Consider the following 21,647-nt stretch of genomic DNA (forward strand, 5'->3'; position numbering starts at 1 on the left):
TATTACTTATTATTTGGGATTACTCTTAGCTGAACTTTCTACAGATTTTTCTGAATTGTTGCATCATATTCTATGAAGTGTTTTCAGTGTGCATAATATGTTGCCTACGTTGCAGGTATGTGTCTCCAAAGTGTTTTTGTATATATACACACTGTGTGTGTGTGTGTGTGTTTGTGTGTGTGTGTGTGTGTGTGTGTGTGTGTGTGTGTGTGTGCACATGCATGCATGTGTACACATGCTCTTGAGAGAGCTGAACATTCTAGGGACTTTACTCACCTTTAAAAAAAATTACTTGTTGACTTGAAAGGGAAGCAAATTGTGAGACAGTGAGGTATTTTACTGTCCTGCAACCACACTATTGGTGAAAACTCTTTTTTCCACCAGTTAGGTCAGCATTGACTGGAGATAAATAACAGTTTTAAAATGTTTCAATGTGTTTCATATTTTGAACTACAATTTATCAGGTGCTACTGGTGTTACTATTAGGTAGCTTTTTTTGTAAAACGTATTGTTTACAGAAAGCCCCAGTTGTGAATCCTGAGTTTATAAACTTAAAAAAAGTGACACATGCCAAAAAAAAAAAAAAAAAATTATAGGACAACTGAATTTTTTTAATGCTCAAATGCAGAACCAAGGATGTTTATGTTAATGCTAGTCTCAAAATATAAACCACATAATTTGACAAAATGCACCCAAGTAGTAGTAGAATACACATTTATGTATCATTATTGAAATTTCAACTTTGGGGGGTTGCTTTAAATTAATGCTTACCTCCTTAACTACAATTTAAACTTCATGAGAGCAAATATTGATTTTTTTTTCTTTTTTATCTTCAATTCATAGTACTTAGCAGAGTCCTGCGCATATTAGCAGGTATTAAGCAAATATTTGTTTAGTGAATACATAGATTAAATGAGTGAGTAAAATACATTGTTGTACTATGCATTTTTGTTTGAAAAATGACAAAACCTATTATGAGCAGCCCTTTAATCCCAGGGAATTCAAACACAACTAATATGCATGTAGTAGTATAAAAATTGAAAACCTTATGAAAAAATTTTTCATAAAGAAAAGTTTCATAAAGAAACATTGAAAAATATATGATTCCTGAGGAAATTTTTCCTACAATTTACTTATAAGTCTCAATTTCAGCCCCTTCAGGAATGTCCACTAAACAATTTTTAGGGGAGTTTTACATATTAAAGGTTTATTATCTATAATCATTTCATTTTGTCATTTCTGGTTAATCTTTCTGTTTAAATATTCTTAATGTCATTCCTTAAAGTAATTCCTCTTACACACCTATTACCATGGTGACACCACCACTGTTTTCAACATCAGCGATTACTTTTGTGAGGTACTAACTCTAACATAAAAACATTACATGGTAATATAGATGCATTTTTACATTTTGATGGAAATATATTGTATTTAGGTAAATTTTTACAATTGCTCTTCAAAGAAAAAAACCTAACCCAGCTTTTGAATGGTAATGCAATTTTTTTCTTTCTTGGATTTGTTGTAGAATTAAATATTGTGGCTAATATAATCATATATTATTCAATAGAAGAAGCACCATCGAATCTGTTTTTAAATACATAATTTGCAAAATACACTAAAGCATTGAACACATGTGTAAAATAGTGTAAATTGGTTTAATAACCTTTGTTGCTATTTGTTTTCAGATGCAAGTATGCTCTGAAAAATTGATAGCTGAGCAAAAATAAAATGTTACATAATTAATTTTCTAGTTATAAGGGGAAAACAGACAGACGGAACAAAGTAAGGTCAGAGGGACTGGTGAAGCCATTAGCTTGTATTCATATAGAAATATAACAACAGAAGCAATTTCAATATTTACTCATATACCTTCAACCTGGCAATAAATAAAACATATGTCTTGATGATAGGACCTTCTAAGACCCTCAATCTGAGTATGGTTTAATAGGTTTCTTTCCAACTGCTTTTTATATAGATATTTTTCTACCTACAAGTTTTTTGAAGTTAGAAGTTGATATTCATTGTATTCATTTGCCACTTAGAATATTGAAGGTTATAGATAGTGAAATATGCTCAGAACCCTATCAATTCCTTTCTATTAATCCTGAATGGATACTTGCAGTAGGGTGTCATGGCTGGAACTAGAGTCATGTGGCCAGCTTGGATTCAGGTTCAATATATTGGAGTGAGAGAAAGTTAGGCAGGTTGGAAACAGGACAGTGAAAAAAGTAGATGTCAGAAGAAAATTTGGAGATGACTACTATTTCACAAAATATCAGAGCCAGCCTTTCCACTAATTGTTTCCTAAGCTAATGACAAGGTTTCTCAGTTTTATAACAGTAACATAAAAGACCAAAAGCTAAATATTCATTGGAAATCAATTACCATGCATTGAAGCATTAAAACTTTCAATTCATCCCACAGGCCACCTTTTTTCTCTTTTTGATAAGGTTTTTTTGTTTTGTTTTGTTTTGTTTTGTTTTTTTGAGACAGGGTTTTGCTCTTGCTGCCCAGGCTTGAATGCAATGGTGTGATCTCTGCGCACTGCAACTTTTACCTCCTGGGTTCAAGAGATTCTCCTGCCTCAGCCTCACAAGTAGCTCAGATTACAGGCATGTGCCACCATGCCCAGCTAATTTTGTATTGTTAGAAGAGATGGGGTTTCTCCAGGTTGGTCAGGCTGTACTCAAACTCTTGACATCAGGTGAACTACCCACCTTGGCCTCCCAAAGTGCTGGGATTGCCATTGTGAGCCATTGCACCTGGCCAATAAATTCTTATTACACCTTTGTTGCTGTAAAATAGAAAGCATTACTGCAATTCAAATTATATATATTTAGGAAGCAATTATATTTTCTGCTTTCCTCCTTCCATGCCTGATTTAATGAGTGGCATCAAAGATTTTCCATAAGGCAAGTCTTATTCTTATTAGTAAATAATAGTTTCCAAATGTTTGATAATTGTATAATGACACACAGGTTTAATCTACATGTAATTGAATGTTTCTTTAAAAAATAAATTTTAAACATAAAAATAAAATTAGTCATTTGATGCTTTTAGAGATTTTTCTATGAGAGAACAAAATCTGACATTTGAAGCTTACAACCAAAAATACAGCAGTATTACAAACAAAATAAAACAAACTTAAGATATTTGAAAACAAAGTTAAACAGAATTTGAATCTCATACCATGACATGTTACAATTAGTCCTAGAGAGCAAAAATCCAGCCAATATAGGAATTGGATACTTGAGGGCTTTGAAAACACAATTGTTTTTCATCCATTTCTTTTTAAAAGATATTTTGTTCATTTATGTTAAGTCACAATCTCCTTAATAAACCACAGTTATTTTCAAAATCGACTTTTAAAAAAATTTAATAAAATCAAGTGAGAACAGTGTTGTTGTTGTTGTTGTTTTTTCTGCATATAGTCAGAGAAGACAATATGGGAGTTAGAACTTTGGTAAACATAAAACACAACTAATATACTGATGTAGGGGTGGAAAATAATTTACGAAATTAATTTAATAAAATGCTTGCAATATTAACTAACAATTATTAACAAAACAACAATGAAGCTGTCTGTATTTTCATTTAACACCATATTTAAGGCAAATTTTGATTTAATATAAAAATAATATGTGGTAAACTTATCTGACATAAGATACAATAAAAATTAATGTTCACATTGAAGACTACTTATGACAACATCTCTATATGCCTTCTAAATACCTAATTTCTCAATTGTGCTGAGCACAGCTCACTGTGGACTAATAAGATGTCAATCAGAATATCCAGAATATTTCTTAATATAGAGCGAGACATTTCCCCTACCACACCAGGCAAAATAATTTAATGTATTTATTTTCACAAAAGGCTCATACTAACTCCAAACTATAGTTTGTTTTTAAAATTTCTAGTACTAATTCTGATTCTTAAAGATAGCTACCATTGATATTCTAATTTTCATGCTGTTCTTGAAAAGAACAAAATGCTAATCCTGAAAGTTTTACTGTAATTCACCCCTAAAATTTACTTTATGTGGGAAAGTTTCACCATAAAAAAATCGACTATTTATATAGGTCAAGATTGATTCTACTTCATTCTGTAGAACAAGCAGAAACTTTTACATAAGACAAACTAGATTTCAACATCTAACTTTACACTGTGACTTTGTTGCATAAATTCTTTGAGACTCACTTTCTGAACTACAAAATGAGAGCATTATGACAGTCCTCAAAGTGTAGCATGGAGTTTAAAAAGGGATAGTGCACATTCCTAGCACAGGGGTAGGAGTAGTATAAAACAGTATAGGTGTTAATGTTAATGCTTTTTTCTCCTCTTTTTTCCATTCCTGGAATATTTTGGCTAACTGGAGATTAGTGAGCAAATATGAAGAAGTTACTGGAATAAATTGGCTCTACTAAAAGACTCATCTACATTGCAGGCAATAGTTATACATTTTCAAAGTAACATTCAATAAGATCAAAACATTGGTTTTAAAAATGTATTTACATTTTACAACTCATATGCAAGAAAATTTTAACGGCAATGATTTAAGAAAAAAAGGAGATAAGCTACATTTGTGTGTATAATTTTGTAAAACTGAAAGAATATACCCAATTGTATTAAATGTCATATGCTCATGGACAGATAACAGAAACAAAGCTACTTCATACAGTAATCTATATTGACATCAAAATGGGGTTTCTCTAAAGGAAAGAGCCTTTCTTTAATGGTATTGATCATAATTAGAAGTTCTCATTATTTGTCCATGAAATCTAAGGAAGGTGCTATTTCAAATGGAATTCTTGTAGAACTTGGCACATAAATTTTAAATTTTCAAACACCTATTGTTTTTCACCACTTGTAGTTTCACTCGCTCAGACAATCACACATCTACATACATTAATTTTAAAACACACATGCCTTTAAAGCAGAAAATTCATCCTAAAATTATGTTTTCTACAAAAGAAAAGCAGGTCATCATATTTATATCTAATGCTTCAGTCATGGAAATGGATTTTCTCCACAGAGCTGTTTATTAACATACACTATTATGTTCAACATTTCAATGTTCCAATGAACACTATTATGTTCATGTGTAGGAGAATCTGTATGATCATGTGCAAGAATTCTAAGGCATTATATGTAGTTGTTCCACAGGACAAGTGCTGCCCTTGCAATGATATACTCGATATATTTAAGAAGTCTTCAGTCTTCAAATGCCACTAGCCATAGGGAGACATTCGTAGTCTACAGGTGGGTTGGCTCAAAGGTCAAAAACCTGATTTAAAAAATGTTTATGGAATAGCACCATAAGAAGTCTTTCAGAAACAAATCTTTTTTTTTTTTTTTCCAGCATTGTATTTTGAAAAACTATACCCCAGGAAGAGAAAAATGAAAGCAATCTTACGGTTGTCACAAAGCCTAATTCTGCTTCATTTGATTTTTTAAAAATAGATTAACCATGACAACATCAACAATAATAGCTACAACAATAACAGATTGACAACAAAGGAAAGACAATAGCAGCAGTAGTAACTTGAGTAATGAACAATCTAGACGTCATTCAGAAGAATCATCTTCACACCTCTTCTGAGTTTTCTCATAAGGTTCATAAGACATCGTAGGCTTCTTTGATTTGGTGTGAAAAGGCAGCACTTCCAAAAAAAAAAAAGAACTAAATTTACCAATTCACTGGGCATTTTCCGAGACTTAAAGAACTGGTGTCTAGAATAGAAACTATTGACATTTCAAACTCATCAAATGTAACTACACTAAAGTGGTCTCAAGATCATTTGTGTTTCAAAGAGGTTAAGCTGGCCTACAAGTGGAAATAATCAAGCTAAAATATTCCAGTTTCCAAACACCAGACACATACATATGCATGGAAAGTACAAATCACCCTCAAAAGACTCCCATTTTCCAACACCTTATATGGATCTGGTTTACACTGTATCCAAGATAAAAGTCAAAGCAATTATCATAAGACAACCAGAATAGTGTTTTCCAGTTTATGACCTGCAAGAATACTTTATATCCCCAAATCTTGACAAATTGTCAAAAAGAACTCTGGAGGGTAACAGCTCTTGAATTGAACTGTCTGAATTGTGAGGCATCTATTTCATGCCATGAACAAAAGCTTGTAGAGTCTTCCTTGACGTAAGTGATGCCCTTTCATCAGTTTCATTAATACCATCAAGCATGGAGTTCAAATATCCTTGCAATGCTGATGAGGATTCACTGCAAACTTCTCTTTTAGTACAAAGACAATTTTGGTCTTACAGGGATTTTTTTAGTTCAAACTCTTTATATAAAACATTTATGCCAATATCTTCAGTTTTTAAAAAATATGTCTTCTTTCCATTGTGCACATTCCTTTATGTTCTGACAGAGGTTTCGGTATTATTTTTTGGTATGTGTGGTATCTGGATATCTTATGCTTTTGTATCTTATATGAAATCCCTTCTTGTTGATTGTGTCATCAGTGTGAAAATGAATTAAAACTGCCTCTCCAATTGAATAAATCTCTTCTGGTGGCTGAGGAAAAAAACAAACAAACAAGCAAGTAAACAAGAAATAGAACAAATCACTTTTTCTTCAGTGTAATGTGTGTTTGTGAATACTTTTCTTTGGAATATAATTTAATCTTCCCAACAACATTGGAGAGTAGGTGTAATCAACTTCTTCACTTTACAGAGGAGAAAATGGGATTCAGAGAAGAAAGTGACATGCTAGAGTTCACGCAGCTAGTCAATGATGTAGTTGGGCTTTGAACACACATTACTGTTTCTACGTTCTGGACACTTTTCTCTCTAGAATTTCAGTGTTATGTTCTAAACTTTTAAGCCAAGTTCTCTTGATTTACAAATCAATAATGTGAGCTTCAGAGAGTGTATCTCTTTACACTCTCTGTAAATGTGTTTCAGCAGCTGTTCTGAAGCAGAGCCACTTCCAGAATCCAAATCTTCCATTATTTTGTGTTTTAATAATCTAAGAACCAAGAAGCATTTTGTTTCATTTCAGTTGTCATTTGCACAGGAGTTCAACAGTTTTACTTAAGCAATAGCTACTGGTAGACGTTTGAAAAACAGACTGATATCTTCATGACAAAATATGTACTGAAAAGTCTATAAATATATAAATATTAATAGAGTGAGTCCTGGGGGAAAAGCATTAAGAAAGCCTTAAATTTTTCTTTTCCTTATTTCTCATGGTGATCTCTTCTGGCCTGTACCTGGCACTCTACACCGGCACAAGTGACACTCTGCAATGGAACAATTCCCTGTAGCACTGCCTGTGTACACACGTCCAGTGGCTGACCCTGCCACTGCCAACAAATACATTTGTTGAAAAGAGAATGTGAATTGGAATGGTGTGCATACTATTTTTTCCTTTGTGCTTTAATTCAGAAACATGACAGAATTGTCAATGGTGTGTGTAAATATATTGCTTTTAGATTAAGTATTTAAATATTTATTGCATAATAAGAAGTTAGAACATGGAAACATGACAAGAAATTATACCTACTGATTTCATCTGTTTCATCAGATATTATTCAGCCAAAATTATTACAAGTGGAGAAGTGATAAGAATAGAGACATGTTACATTTTGTCAAGTCTTTTATAATATGATGTCACTTTTTTTTTTTTTTGCAAAAACACTGCCAATTTGTAAATGTTACACGTATCCATCTCAAATCAATAGGCATCTTTAATCATGTCTAGGTTATCCTGTTGGTGGTATATTTACCCCAGATCCACAGAATCGACCAAGTCCCACAGCTGTTGAATCGGAACCATCAAAGAGCTCCACATTGTCATAGCCACAGTCTGCTTCTTCTTCCACTTCAAACGTCTGGAAGGATAATTCAAGTCGAGAGCCCCGTTCTGATACTAACAGCCATTCACAGTCAACCTGTCCTGGGTAGTTGTTATCACCAAACTGAGCATGTGAATACAGATCTCTGGGTTTTGATTCTGCTTTCAATCGGCCACCACACTCTGCCCAGGAAAGAAAAATAAAGTAAGTAAGGTCAATGAGCTTTAATCGGTTCCAATTTAAATTTCAGTGTAGCCTAACCATTGTTTAACTTCTGTTTATACTTCCAGCATGAGATATGGTTTCCATAACTGGAAAGTCAGTGTCATGGGTACTGGCCCAGGCCCTAGACATGGATGACCTGGGTTGGAATGTCAGCCCCATCACCTGCTGGCTCTGATTGGGGTAAGTGATGTCTCTGAACCATAGATTTCTCAAAGGTATTACAGATGAAAATAATACAGATGAAAATAATGGTACCAATTTTAGTGAGGTTTGAGAATTTAAAACATGACAATCACTTAGAATCTACTACCTAGCAACTCAACAATTTTTAAGATTGTTATACCTAATACTGTTTCTAGTCTCAAATAACTGTTTTCATAAAGAGGCCAGAGTATCTCAAGTTCAGTCCTAACAATTTAAGAACCCCAAATCCAAAGAAGTAAGAAATAACTTGAAAATCAACAATATACATAAAACTCCTCTGCATGTGTTTGTGTTATATAGAACTTTCTATATAGAATGGTAGTATTTTACTTAGATAGAAATATTTATCTAACTTGATGGGGTAAACCTACATGTATCATTAATTATAATTATCTTTGCAATTCTAGAACCAATCCAATGACAGTCTGTGTTTATTACAAGAAAAAATATTAAATCACATTTAATATGTTCCTCACAGCTCCTTTAAAAAAGATAAATTAATAATCATAGGCTCCACCAGTTATTATTTTTGTCACTCAAATAAATAAATAAGTGTGCATAAAACCTTTTAGCTGGTATAATTTAGAATATAAAAGGTTTCAAACACTCTTCTCAGGAACATTTTGTAGTCAGGCCCCCCAATTTTTTTTTTTTTTTGAGACAAAGTCTCGCTCTGTCACCCAGGCTGGAGTGCAGAGGCATGTTTTGGATCACTGCAACTTCTGTTCCCCAGATTCAAGCAATTCTCCTGCCTCACCCTCCCAAGTAACTGGCACTACAAGTATGCGCTACCATGCATGGCTAATGTTTTGTAATTTTAGTAGAGAAGGGTTTCACCATGTTGGCCAGGCTGGTCTTGAACTCCTGACCTCAAGTGATTCAGCTGCCTCAGCCTCCTGAAGTGTTGGGATTACAGGCATGAGCCACTGCACCTGGCAAGAGCCCTAAAACTTTTTAATTACTGGAGATTAAATAAAGACAGAGAGGGCCTACAATGCCCCACCAACCCATGCAAGCAAGAATGGTGGTTGGGAGGGAGATAAAAGAATGGGATATGAAAGTGTCAAGAGAAAGTAGAGTCTCTTTCTGTCCTTGCTTATTAAGGATTGAAAGAGTTTCTGGGAAGCAGGAGTTTCATTGCTAAAATGAGGAACATCCCAGGGAAAATCCAATGTGGCAAGAGCTGGAGAAGCAAAACTACTGGATAGCCAAGTACAACTGTAATACTGTCATGGTAGTCTGTGACCAGATAGTTCTTAGTGAAGATGGTTAGACAGTGAAATTCTAAATTGGACTTTTCAGAATTGTATATAGTTTATCCATATTGTGGTTTGGTGATTTTTAAATAACAAAATATTTCTGCATTGTGGGTATGGGATCCCTTTCACACATGTCTGAATTCAGGTGTGTCCAAGAAAACCTATGGGCATTGCCATAAACAACTGCAAATTCAGAGACCTTTGTGTGACTAACATATGAAGGAACTTCCAGCTAGGGTTCCAATTATGAGAATGACTTCCCTACGGGGCTGTGTTATAGTGAATGTAAATATCCCTTCATCTCCCAAATGGTAGATGGGTAGCTCACAAAACCAACTGATAGAGGTGCAGCTATTACAAATGTATTTGTGTGAGGAAATATTCCTGAAAGTGGAACATCAATTTACCTTGGGATTTTACCTCCCAAGTTCCACACACTGGAAGCCAGGCATCCCTTTTCCACTACAGTACTTTTGTTCTCACAATAACTCCAATTAGTTCCCATTTCTTGTGATGGAAATCCCAGTCAAATTGCCTGTGTGCAAATCTGGCTCTGTTATTTACCACAACTTCATTTCTAAAAAGAGAATCATAAATAGTACTCACACCATAGGGTCCAGATGAAGAGTGTATAGGTTAATATATGAAAAATGCTTGAAAGGTGCCTGGCATGGTAAAGCCCATGTAAATGTGAGCTACCATTATTATTGTTATTATTTCCCTATGAGTACATGTAAATGCCATCATCTGTACTCTAGGATCCATTCAGGTATGAAATGAAAAATCAGGAAAATTGAACAACAATTTAAAGCACTATTAATCTGCTATTAGAAAGGAAAAATTCTATTTTTGAAAGCTAGTAAAATATTTTATGAAAAATATTTCTGAATTCAACATATAAATATGTAAATCAGTGTAATGTCATTTATAGACTGTTTAAAAAATTCTACTTATTCTCCAATTTTGAGAATTGACTGATATGTTTTGTTTTCAGCTTTAAAGTAAGCCTCCAGCACTTGCATTACTTTCATTCCACAGCCCAGGAAGTGCTGAGGGGAGGACCCAGGGGTCTGGTGCAGGAACTCTTTTGCGTGCCTGCCTCAGAGATACAGCAAGGTCGCAACACAAAGACCAGGATCCACAAGAAGCAAGCCTCTGCCAGCCACAGCTTGGAACAGAAATCAAGGAGAAACTGAAGAAATTAAACAGAACAGGAAAAGTAACTTTACAGAGGCTTTGTAAATCTGAAAATCACAGAAAAGTGTCTTTATGAGACTTCATTAAAAATCAGAAAAACTGCCTACATTTAAAAACAAATGTCTTAAATTGCATTTAAGGATAACAAAAAGTTCCCCCCATTTTTGCTTCCTTTTTCGTGTATCTGTTGCAATGCACACCCTCATTCTTACAGATCACCACTCAAACCAGTAAACCAGAAATTAATGTTCTAACCATCAGACACACACACACACACACACACACACACACACACACACACACACACACACACACAATGACAGAATTTAGTCCACAGGACGAATTTGTAAAGAATGAAATGAATATTTGAATACTATATGCAGAAGAGGTGTGATTTTGTTAAACTGCAGTTACTGTTGCACCAACCTATAATATGCCCTGAGAGAAATTCCAGAATAAAATAAGTAACCTGAGGGCAATTTGCTTCTGAGTGTTTTCCAGAATCCTCCTGGCCATTCAAGCAGTGATCATTTATTATTTATCTATTATAATAGATCACTTTAAAAGATGACTTCTAAATACAGTGAAAACATTTTCATCAAATCTACCTATTTATTTACCAAGTCAGAAAAATATAAAACCAGTATTTAGTATATTGAAAATACCATTTTTACATCAACTAAGGAACAGCTGCCCGAGTTTCCTGTAGAATTCTAAGAAATGGAAAATGAAACTGAATAAGAAAGGTAACAAGAAGGGAAGAGAAGCCCAGGGTGAACTTCATGTTAATTTGGAAAGACAAGTTTGTTTATTGCCTGGTAAAGTATTAAACTCCAGGAGAAATCTTGTAATTTGACTTATAAATGCTTTAGTGAGCACTCTAATTTAATTGATTTAGGTAAAAATAATTTCCTTTCCAAGGAGTTTCATATTTTATTTTTAAATGTCATTGACAAAGAGTATGATGTTTTATATTACAAAAAAGAAGTCCCAAGAGACAATGTGATGAATTTTTAAATTATTTTCTCTCCATGTTTCTCCTTTTTTTTTTTTTTTTTTTTTTTCTGTTTTGCAGCCATATCTTCTTAGAAAAAACACAGGACTTTTTTTCTACTAAAGATGTGTTTCCTTTAATTAACTAATTTCAGGCTGGAGTACTACCATTTGTTTCCTTATTAAAATAAATTTGGAATTAGAATTTGAACAAACTGTCAGAGGAAAAAAGAACTCTTTTCAATTAAGTCCATTTTCCATGGACTTTTTTTTACTTGTAAAGAAAAGCAGCCATCATTATACATTACAACATTTCTAATCACCATGTTTTAAAATTCATAGTGTTAGAAATTTTTCTTGTGGATACAACTAAAATTGTATACAGAAATATAAATTTACCTAAGCAAATTAAACTATATACTTAAGAATACATCAAAAATAGCCATCCATATTCTAGAAGACAGTAAATAATAAATAAATGCTTTATATGTGTAGCAAAAGCTGACAGATATGGTACTGGACTTGGCCATTTTGTCAGCAGAAATTAAAAGATAAACTGAACATCACAAGTTCAACTTCTCAGACTGTAAGCTGTCAATAGGCAGGAATTCCTTCCCTTGTCTTAAAAATTCCCATGCGTTTACATTGTCCAAAACAGATGCAAAATATATATTTGATGAAATAGTAGAATAAATGAACCTGTTAAAGAGACTTTGTGGAGAAATAAAAGCAGACATAGAGAAGAATATTTGAGCATGTATGACTACTAGACAGTAATGGAAATAAAAGTCCACTCAGAAAAATTCCAACATAGCTGATAAAACAGACAAATAATATCAAAAATTCTCAGAATAATAAACGAACAGGAGTTGGGAAGCAGGGACTCTAACTTCAACTGTTACTAGCTTCTTGTGCTATTTCAGTTACCATTAAACTTTTAGCCTCAAATTTCTCATTTCTGAAATTACAGGGCAGGATTAAAGAATATCCAAAGCACGTTTTGCCTGACAAATTGTGATTGGAGTTCCCCACATGGGTATCTAAGTGGTTGTGAATAAAACAGGGAAATAAAATGAGCCTGGTCATTTATATACTTTGAAGAGATTTGCTTAATATTTCTATTAAGAAGCATTCAGTCTTCACCTAGTAATGATAGTTGTATACTCATTTTCTTCCTAATCCAAAAGTTTTACATGAGAAAACATTATTACAATAGGAAGTACAGTAACTTTGGAAACAATCAGAATAAAATAAAATCCAGGCTTTGACACTATAATATATCTATGCCATACGGTTCTTTTGAGGATTCAATGTATGTAAAGTATAAGTGTATATGCCTAAAACGCTCAGTGCTTTCTATACCATCAGATCACAATAAATGACCCCTATTAAGGTAATATTAGATCCTCTCAATGACATGTTAATCATAACACAAATACTGCAAATAGCATGCATGGACAGAAGTCACACAAATTAGGAGTTTTACTGCTGCAAGTAACTCTGGGATTCTTATTTTACAGATGAAAAAACAGAGATCCAAAAAATGATCTTTTTGAAAGTTTCCTGCTAGGTAAGGGTTCACCTGTACAAGGAACCCATATGTACCAACACACTGTGACATAATGAAACCTTAGTCCTTCCACTTACTAAGGGTAAAAAGAGGCAGTATAGGAGTAAGTTTTTGTAAAACTAAATGAGAAAAAAAGTAGATAATCTCAAAGTTCTGTATCATCAACTGTTTAAACAGTTTTGACAGCGTATTTTCACACTACCTTCTAGGAAACCATGATGATATTTCCTTTTCTTATTATTTTTGAAAAAATTTTATTGCATTTTAGATTTTGGGGTACATGTGAAGAACATGCAAGATTGTTGCATAGGTACACACATGGCAGCGTGATTTGCTGCCTTCCTCCCCATCATCTATATCTGGCGTATCTCCTCATGCTATCTCTCCCCAACTCCCCACCCTCTACAGTCCCTCCCCTATTTCCCCCCGACAGACCCCAGTGTGTGATGCTCTCCTCCCTGTGTCCATGTGTTCTCATTGTTCAACATCCACCTATGAGTAAGAACATGTGGTGTTTGATTTTCTGTTCTTGCATCAGTTTGCTGCGAATGATGGTTTTCAGGTTCATCCATGTCCCTACAAAGGACATGAACTCATTGCTTTTTACGGCTGCATAGTATTCCATGGGGTACATGTGCCACGTTTTACCTGTCCAGTCTATCATCAATGGGCAGTTGGGTTGGTTCCAGGTCTTTTCTATTGTAAACTGCACTGCAATGAACATTCGCGTGCATGTGTCCTTATAGTAGAATGATTTATAATCTTTTGGATATATACCCAGTAATGGGATTGCTGGGTCAAATGGAATTTCTATTTCTAGGTCCTTAAGGAATCACCACACTGTCTTTGATAATGGTTAGACTAATTTACACTCCCACCAACAGTGTAAAAGTGTTCCTATTTTTCCACATCCTCTCCAGCATCTGTTGTCTACAAATTTTTTAATGATCACCATTCTAACTGGTATGAGATGGTATCTCAATGTAGTTTTGATTTGTATTTCTCTGATGACCAGTGATGATAAGCATTTATTCATATGTTTGTCGGCCTCATGTATGTCTTCTTTTGTAAAGTGTCTGTTCATATCCTTCACCCACTTTGAATGGGCTTGTTTGATTTTTTATTGTAAATCTGTTTTAGTTCTTTGTAGATTCTGGATATCAGCCCTTTGTCAAATGGGTAGACTGCAAAAAAATTTTTTCCCATTCTGTTGGTTGCTGATTCATTCTAATGACTGTTTCTTTTGCTGTGCAGAAGCTGTGGAGTTTCGTTAGATCCCATTTGTCTATTTTGGCTTTTGTTGCCAATGCTTTTGGTGTTTTGGTCATGAAGTCCTTGCCTACGCCTATGTCCTAAATGGTTTTGCCTAGATTTTCTTCTAGGGTTTTTATGGTGTTAGGTCTTATGTGTAAGTCTTTAATCCATCTGGAGTTAATTTTAGTGTAAGGTGTCAGGAAAGGGTCCAGTTTCTTCTTTCTAGCCAGTTTTCCCAAAACCGTTTATTAAACAGGGGCTTTTTCCCCGTTGCTTGCTTTTGTTAGGTTTGTCAAAGATTGGATGCTTGTAGATGTGTGGTGTTGCCTCCAAGGCCTCTGTTCTGTTCCATTGGTCTGTATCTCTGTTTTGGTACCAGTACCATGCTGTTTTGAGTACTGCAGCCTTGTAGTATAGTTTGAAGTCTGGTAGTGTGATGCCTCCAGTTTTGTTCTTTTTGTTTAGGATTGACTTGGCTATGTGGGCTCTCTTTTGCTTCCATATGAAGTTTAAGGTGGTTTTTTTCCAGGTCTATGAAGAAGGTCATTCGTAGCTTGATGGGGATAACATTGAATCTGTAAATTACTTTGGGCAGTATGGTCATTTTCACGATATTGATTCTTCCTAACCATGAACATGGAATGTGTCTACATCTGTTTGTGTCCTCTCTTACTTTGTTGAGCAGTGGTTTGTAGTTCTCCTTGAAGAGGTTCTTTACGTTCTTTGTTAGTTGTATTCCTAGGTATTTTATTCTCTTTGCAGCAATCATGAATGGCAATTCGTTCTTGATTCTGCTCTCTTTAAGTCTATTACTGGTGTATAGGAATGCTTATGATTTTTGCACATTGATTTTGTATCCTGAGATTTTGCTGAAGTTGCTTATCAGTTTCAGGATATTTGGGGCTGAGACTATGGAGTCTTCTAGACATACAGTCATGTCGTCTGCAAATAGAGACAATCTGACTTCTTCCTTTCCTATTTGAATACCCTTTCTTTCTTTCTTTTGCCTGATTGCTTTGGCTAGAACTTCCAGTACTATATTGAATAAGAGTGGTAAGAGAGGGTATCCTTTTCTAGTGCTAGATTTCAAAGAGATTACTTCCACGTTTTGCCCATTCAGTGTGATATTGGCTGTTGGTTTCTCAAAAATTGCTTTTATTATTTTGAGATATGTTCCATCAATATCTAGTCTATTGAGGGTTTTTAGTATAAAGAGCTGTTGTATTATGTCAAAGGCCTTCTCTGCATCAATTGAGACAATTATGTGTTTTTTGTCTTTGGTTCTGTTTACATGGGGAATTACATTTATAGACTTGCCTATGTTGAACAAGCCTTGCATCTCTGGGAGGAAGCCTACTTGATCATGGTGGATAAGCTTTTTGATGTGCTATTACAATCGGTTTGCCAGTATTTTATTGAAGATTTTTGCATCTATGTTCATCATGGATATTGGCCTGAAGTTTTATTTTCTTGTTGAGTCTCTGCCAGGTTTTGGTATCAGGATAATGTTGCTCTCATAAAATGATTTGGGAAGGATTCCCTGTTTTTGGATTGTTTGGAACAGTTTCAGAAGTAATAGTACCAGCTCTTCATTGTATGTCTGGTAGATTCAGCTGTGAACCCATCTGGACCTGGGCTTTATTTGGGTGGTAGGCTCTTCATTGCTGCCTCAACTTCAGATCTTGTTATTGGTCTATTCAGGGTTTCAACTTCTTCCTGGTTTAGTGTTGGGAGGATGCAAGTGTACAGGAATTCATCCATTTCTTCTAGGTTTACTAGTTTATGTGCATAGAGTTGTTTATAATAATCTCTGATGATGGTTTGTATTTCTGTGGAATCTGTGGTGATATTCTCTTTATTGTTTTTTATTGTATATATTTAATTCTCTCTCTCTCTTTTTTTTTAATAATCTGACTAGTGGTCTGTCTATTTTGTTGATCTTTTCAAAAAAAAAAGAAAAAGAAAAAACAGCTCCTGGATTTATTGATTTTTGAAGGTTTTTTGTGTCTCTATTTCCTTCATTTCTGCTCTGATCTTAGTTATGTCTTATCTTCTGCTAGGTTTTGAGGGTTTTTTTTGTTTTTTATTTTTTATCTTGCTGCTATGCTTCTTTCAATTTTGATGATAGGGTGTCGATTTTAGATCTATCCTTGCTTCTCATGTGGGCATTTATTGCTACATATTTTCCTATAGAGACTGCTTTAAATGTGTCCCAGAGATTCTGGTATGTTGTGCCTTCATTTTTCACTGGTTTCAAAGAACATCTTTATTTCTGCTTTCATTTCATTGTTTATCCAGTCAGCATTCAAAAGCCAGTTGTTCAGTTTCCATGAAGCTGTGTGGTTCTGTGTTAGTTTCTAAATTCTAAGTTCTAACTTGATTGCACTGTGGTCTGAGAGACTGTTTGTTATGATTTCTGTTCTTTTGTATTTGCTGAGGAGTGATTTACTTCCCATTATGTGGTCAGTTTTAGAGTAGATGAGATGTGGTGCTAAGAAGAAAGTATAATCTGTGGATTTGGGGTCAAGAGTTCTGTAAATGTCTATTAGGTATGCTTGTTCCATGTCTGAGTTCAAGTCCTGGATATCCTTGTTAATTTTCTGCTTCGTTGATCTGTCTGATATGGACAATAAGGTGTTAAAGTCTCCCACTATTATTATGTGGGAGTCTAAGTCTCTTTGTAAGTCATTAAGAACTTGCCTTATGTATTTGGGTGCTCCTATATTGGGTGCATATATATTTAGGATATTTAGCTCTTCTTGTTGCATTGATCCTTTTATCATTATGTAATGTCCTTCTTCGTCTCTTTTGATCATTGTTGCTTTAAAATCTACTTTATCAAAGATGAATTGCAGCTGCTGCTTTTTTTTTTTTTTTTTTTGCTCTCCATTTGCTTGGTGAATCTTCCTCCATCCCTTTATTTTGAGCCTTTGTGTATCTTTGCCTGTCAGATGGGTTTTCTGGATACAGCACACCAATGGGTTTTGCCTTTTTATCCAATTTGCCAGTCTGTGTCTTTTGATTGGGGCATTTAGTCCATTGACATTTAGGGTTAATACCGTTATGTGTGAATTTGATACTACCATTTTGATGCTAGCTGTTTATTTTGCCCATTAGTTGATGCAGTTTCTTCATTGTGTTGATGCTTTTTACCATTTGGTATGTTTTTGGAGTTGCTGGTACTGGTTGTTCTTTTCTATATTTAGTGCCTTTTTCAGAAACTCTTGTAAAGCAGGCCAGGTGATGATGAAATCTCTGAATACTTGCTTGTTTGCAAAGGATTTTATTTTACCTTCACTTATGAAGCTTAGTTTGGCTGGGTATGAAATTCTGGGTTGAAAGTTCTTTTCTTTAAAGATGTTGAATATTGGCACCCTCTCTTCTGGTTTGTAGGGTATCTGCTGAGAGATTTGCTGTTAGTCTGATGGGATTCCCTTTGTGGGTAACCTGACCTTTCTCTCTGGCTGCCCGTAGCATTTTCTCTTTCATTTCAACCCTGGTGAATCTGACAATAATGTGCCTTGGAGTTGCTCTTCTTGAGCAATATCTTTGTGGTGTTCTCTATATTTCCTGGACTTGAGTATTGGCCTGTCTTGCTGAGTTGGGGAAGTTTTCCTGGATAATATCCTGCAGAGTATTTTCCAGCTTGGATTCATTCTTTCTGTCACATTCAGGTACACATATCAAATGTAGATTAGGTTTTTTCACATAGTCCCATATTTCTTGGAGACTTTGTTCATTCCTTTTTACGTTTTTTTCTCTAATTTTGCCTTCTTGTTTTATTTCATTGAGTTGATCTTCGACCTCTGATATCCTTTCTTCTGCTTGGTCAATTCAGCTGTTGAAACTTGTGCATGCTTCACGCAGTTATCACACTATGTTTTTCAGTTCCATCAATTCACTTATATTCCTCTCTAAGTTGTTTATTCTTGTTAGCATTTCATCAAATCTTTTTTCAAGGTTCTTAGTTTATTTGCATTGAGTTAGAACATATTCTTTTAGCTCACAGAAGTTTCTTATTACCCACCTTTTGTAGCCTGATTCTGTCAATTCATCACACTCATTCTCCATCCAGCCTCGTTTCCTTGCTGGTGAGGAATTGTGATCCCTTTTAGGAGGAAAGGTGTTCTGGTTTTGAGTGTTTTCAACCTTTTCGAGCTGGTTTCTTACCATCTTTGTGGACCTATATACCTTTATAGTGGATTTATCGTCCTTATAGTTGTTGACTTTCAGATTAGGTCTCTGAGTGGACATTCAGTTTGTTGATGATGAAGTTATTTCTTTATTTCTTAGTTTTCCTTCTAACAGACTGGCTCCTTTGCTGTAGGACTGCTGAGGTTCACTCCAGGCCCTGCTTGCCTGGAGATCACCTGCAGTGGCTTCAGAACAGTAAGGATTGCTGTCAGTGTCTTCTTCTGTTATCTTTGTCCCAGAAGGATATGCACCAAATGTCAGTCTGAGCTCTCCTTTATGAGGTGACTCTTTGAATATATGGGGGTCAGGGAGCTGCTTGAGGAGACAGTCTGTCCTTTATAGGAGCTCAAGTGCTGAGCTGTGAGCTCTGTTGTTCATTCAGAGCTGCTGGGCATGTATGTTTAAGTCTGCTGCAGCAGAACTTAAAACCCCCTTTTTTTTCCCCAGGTACTCTGTCCTGGGGAGTTAGGGTTTTTTTTTTATGAGTTTCTGTTGTGCTGCTGCTTTTTTTTTAGGACTCCCCTGCCCAGCGAGGAGGCAGCCTAGTCACTGTCTGCTTACAGAGGCTTTGCTGAGCTGCTGTGGGCTCCATCCACCTGCTGTGTGAACTTCCCTGCAGTCCTGTTTAATTGGGTGTAGTTAGAACTGCCTCGGCAATGGCAGCCCACCTCTATAATGGCAGGCTCTCTCTGTAATGGAGAACTGCCTCGGCAATGGCAGGCTGCCTCAGCAATGGCAAACTACCTCTGTAGTTGTGGACTGCCTTGGTAATGGTGGGTGCTCCTCCGCCACAGAGCTGGACTGTCCCAGGTTCAGCTGTGCTTGCTGTGAAACTTTCAATCCAGAGCATTTCTTATTGCTTTTGGGGGTGGGACCAGCGGAGCCTGATCACCTGGCTCCCTGCCTCAGAGCCTTTTTTTTTTTTTTACTTGAACGGTAGACTCTCTCCCAGGTGTTTGTCTGAAAAGGTGCCAGGATCTGTGTGATTTCCAGTGTGGCAACCCACTGCACTGGCTGAAACAGCCGCACTGAGATTTGTGGTGCTTTTTTGCCTGGGAATCCTGGCCTGGCTCCCTGTTTCCATACCCTTTTTAATCAGATGAATGGACAACTCTGTCTCCCAGGAGCTCCAATTGCCAGCTAAAATGGTGTCCAGACCTGTGTATTTTGTATGGAGAATCACTGCACTGGGGCGCTGGCAAAACAGCAGCACAGCGAAAACAGCCGTGGCGGCCAAATAGCTGCTCTGGCCAAAACAGCCACACTGGCGACCTGTGGGGCTCCTCTGCCTGGGAATCTCCTGGTCTGTGGGCATTAAAAATCCATCTGGAAATGAGGCGTCCACTCACCCTCTGCACTTTCGCTGGAAGCTGCAATCGTGAGCTGCTCCCAATCGGCCATCTTGGATCCCTCCCATGATGATATTTTCTAAAATGTGATGAACTTGGTGCTATCAGCAAAATATTGATTAAGTAATAGGATTTTATTTTTTCACCCCTTCATTATGTGACAAGTTATAAGAAAAATATTCAAGACATAAATGCCAAATGTGGAAAATCCCTCATTAGCATGACGTTTCTATGTTCCATGTAAGATTTTTCTCATACCATAATATTTATATTAATCATGAGAACTAATTAATTTGTTACTGACATAAGTCCAACAATTACTATTATTATTCAGATTAGTATCCTGACAATATCTTTCTTACAGACTTACCAGAGTGAAAAAATAATGCTGAATAATGGAATAGTTAAAATTTTGAATTAAAAAACAAAGTTAAAAAATAAAACAATCAGCAGAATGTCATGACAAAATTTCACTAAAACTATTTCATGGATGAGTTTGTGTATTGTTATGCTTTGTTTTCCAACAAGACAAATTTCTCCCCTGCATCAATCGCTTATGCATCAGCCATGCCACTAGGTGTCAGTATAAGCTAACTGACCAGCTAATATCTACATATAACTGATACCTTGTTAACTGAATGAAAAGGTGACATTCTCCAGATATTTTATAGAATGTATAATTAAACTGTCTCCAAACTATAAATAATGCTCTTTTATATTTTTAGCCTAAAAGTTTTTGTATTTTTCTAAATTAAATTTTATTTAAGATTCCCAGAACAGTTAGTTGAAATCTCTAAGAGTAAATTAGAAAGTAGGATTAGGCAAAAGATCATGTTGCATACCAATTTAAAAAAGGAAAAATAGAGCCTCCATCAAAAAGATCAGTCCTAAACTTATTTATAAAAAATATATTAATGTAAAATCTAGCTAACCAGATAGGTTATTAGATAAAACATAAATTTTTAATATCAAGCCACAGATTTCTATCTGCTAAATATAACATATAAATCAAACTGCTAAATTTAATATGAAATACATTGTATAAATATTGGACAGATCTACTTAAACAAACTGCACTGATCACAAATTAGGCAAAAACTTTTGGGTTTCCTTATATGCTCAACAACTGCAAAGATCTTTAAGTAAGATGCTGTGTGGTTCTGCAAATATTTCACACAGTGCTTCAGTGAAATTTCACTTTCTATGTTTGGAGATTTATTTGCAGTTCTATTATTGAACCAAATTCTCCAGAAGAGAAACCAGGATCTTGGCCAAAAAGAGAAACATGACTCTAAATTGCTGACCTGTAGAATGTGTGGCTTGAAAGCCTTTTCTTTGAACAGATGCATCAGAAACAAACCGAACAAACATTTTATTTCCAGTAGCCACAAGGGGATCTGGTATGTTGTTGCCACATAGTCGTCCAAGAATTGGTGACTTTTCTGTTTCTCCATCAAATACTTCTAAGTGGTCATAAGCACATTCTTGATGCTGCTCAATCTCAAATTCACTAAAGGCCTATTTTAAAAAGAAGAAATAAAAAATTTTTAAAAACACAAATCACTCAAAATGGAATA

The 21,647-nt window shown here is 35.3% G+C and overlaps 1 protein-coding gene across 3 annotated transcripts in view; it reads right to left on the minus strand.

Moving 5' to 3' along the window:
• Positions 1-601: 601 nt before the first annotated feature.
• TLL1 (tolloid like 1) overlaps positions 602-21,647 on the minus strand; it is a 250,564-nt gene continuing 229,518 nt past the window's right edge. For all 3 annotated transcript variants that reach the window (XM_003944192.3, XM_074396755.1, XM_074396754.1), the window contains 3 exons: positions 21,375-21,588; positions 7,757-8,007; positions 602-6,543 (listed from right to left, as the gene is read on the minus strand). In XM_003944192.3, coding sequence (XP_003944241.1) covers positions 6,409-6,543; positions 7,757-8,007; positions 21,375-21,588 — 600 coding nt within the window. In that variant the 3' untranslated portion in view covers positions 602-6,408. The remainder of the gene's footprint in view (positions 6,544-7,756; positions 8,008-21,374; positions 21,589-21,647) is intronic.

The sequence above is a fragment of the Saimiri boliviensis genome, chromosome 3 (assembly GCF_048565385.1).
Source record: "Saimiri boliviensis isolate mSaiBol1 chromosome 3, mSaiBol1.pri, whole genome shotgun sequence".
In the NCBI taxonomy this organism is placed as follows: domain Eukaryota; kingdom Metazoa; phylum Chordata; class Mammalia; order Primates; family Cebidae; genus Saimiri; species Saimiri boliviensis.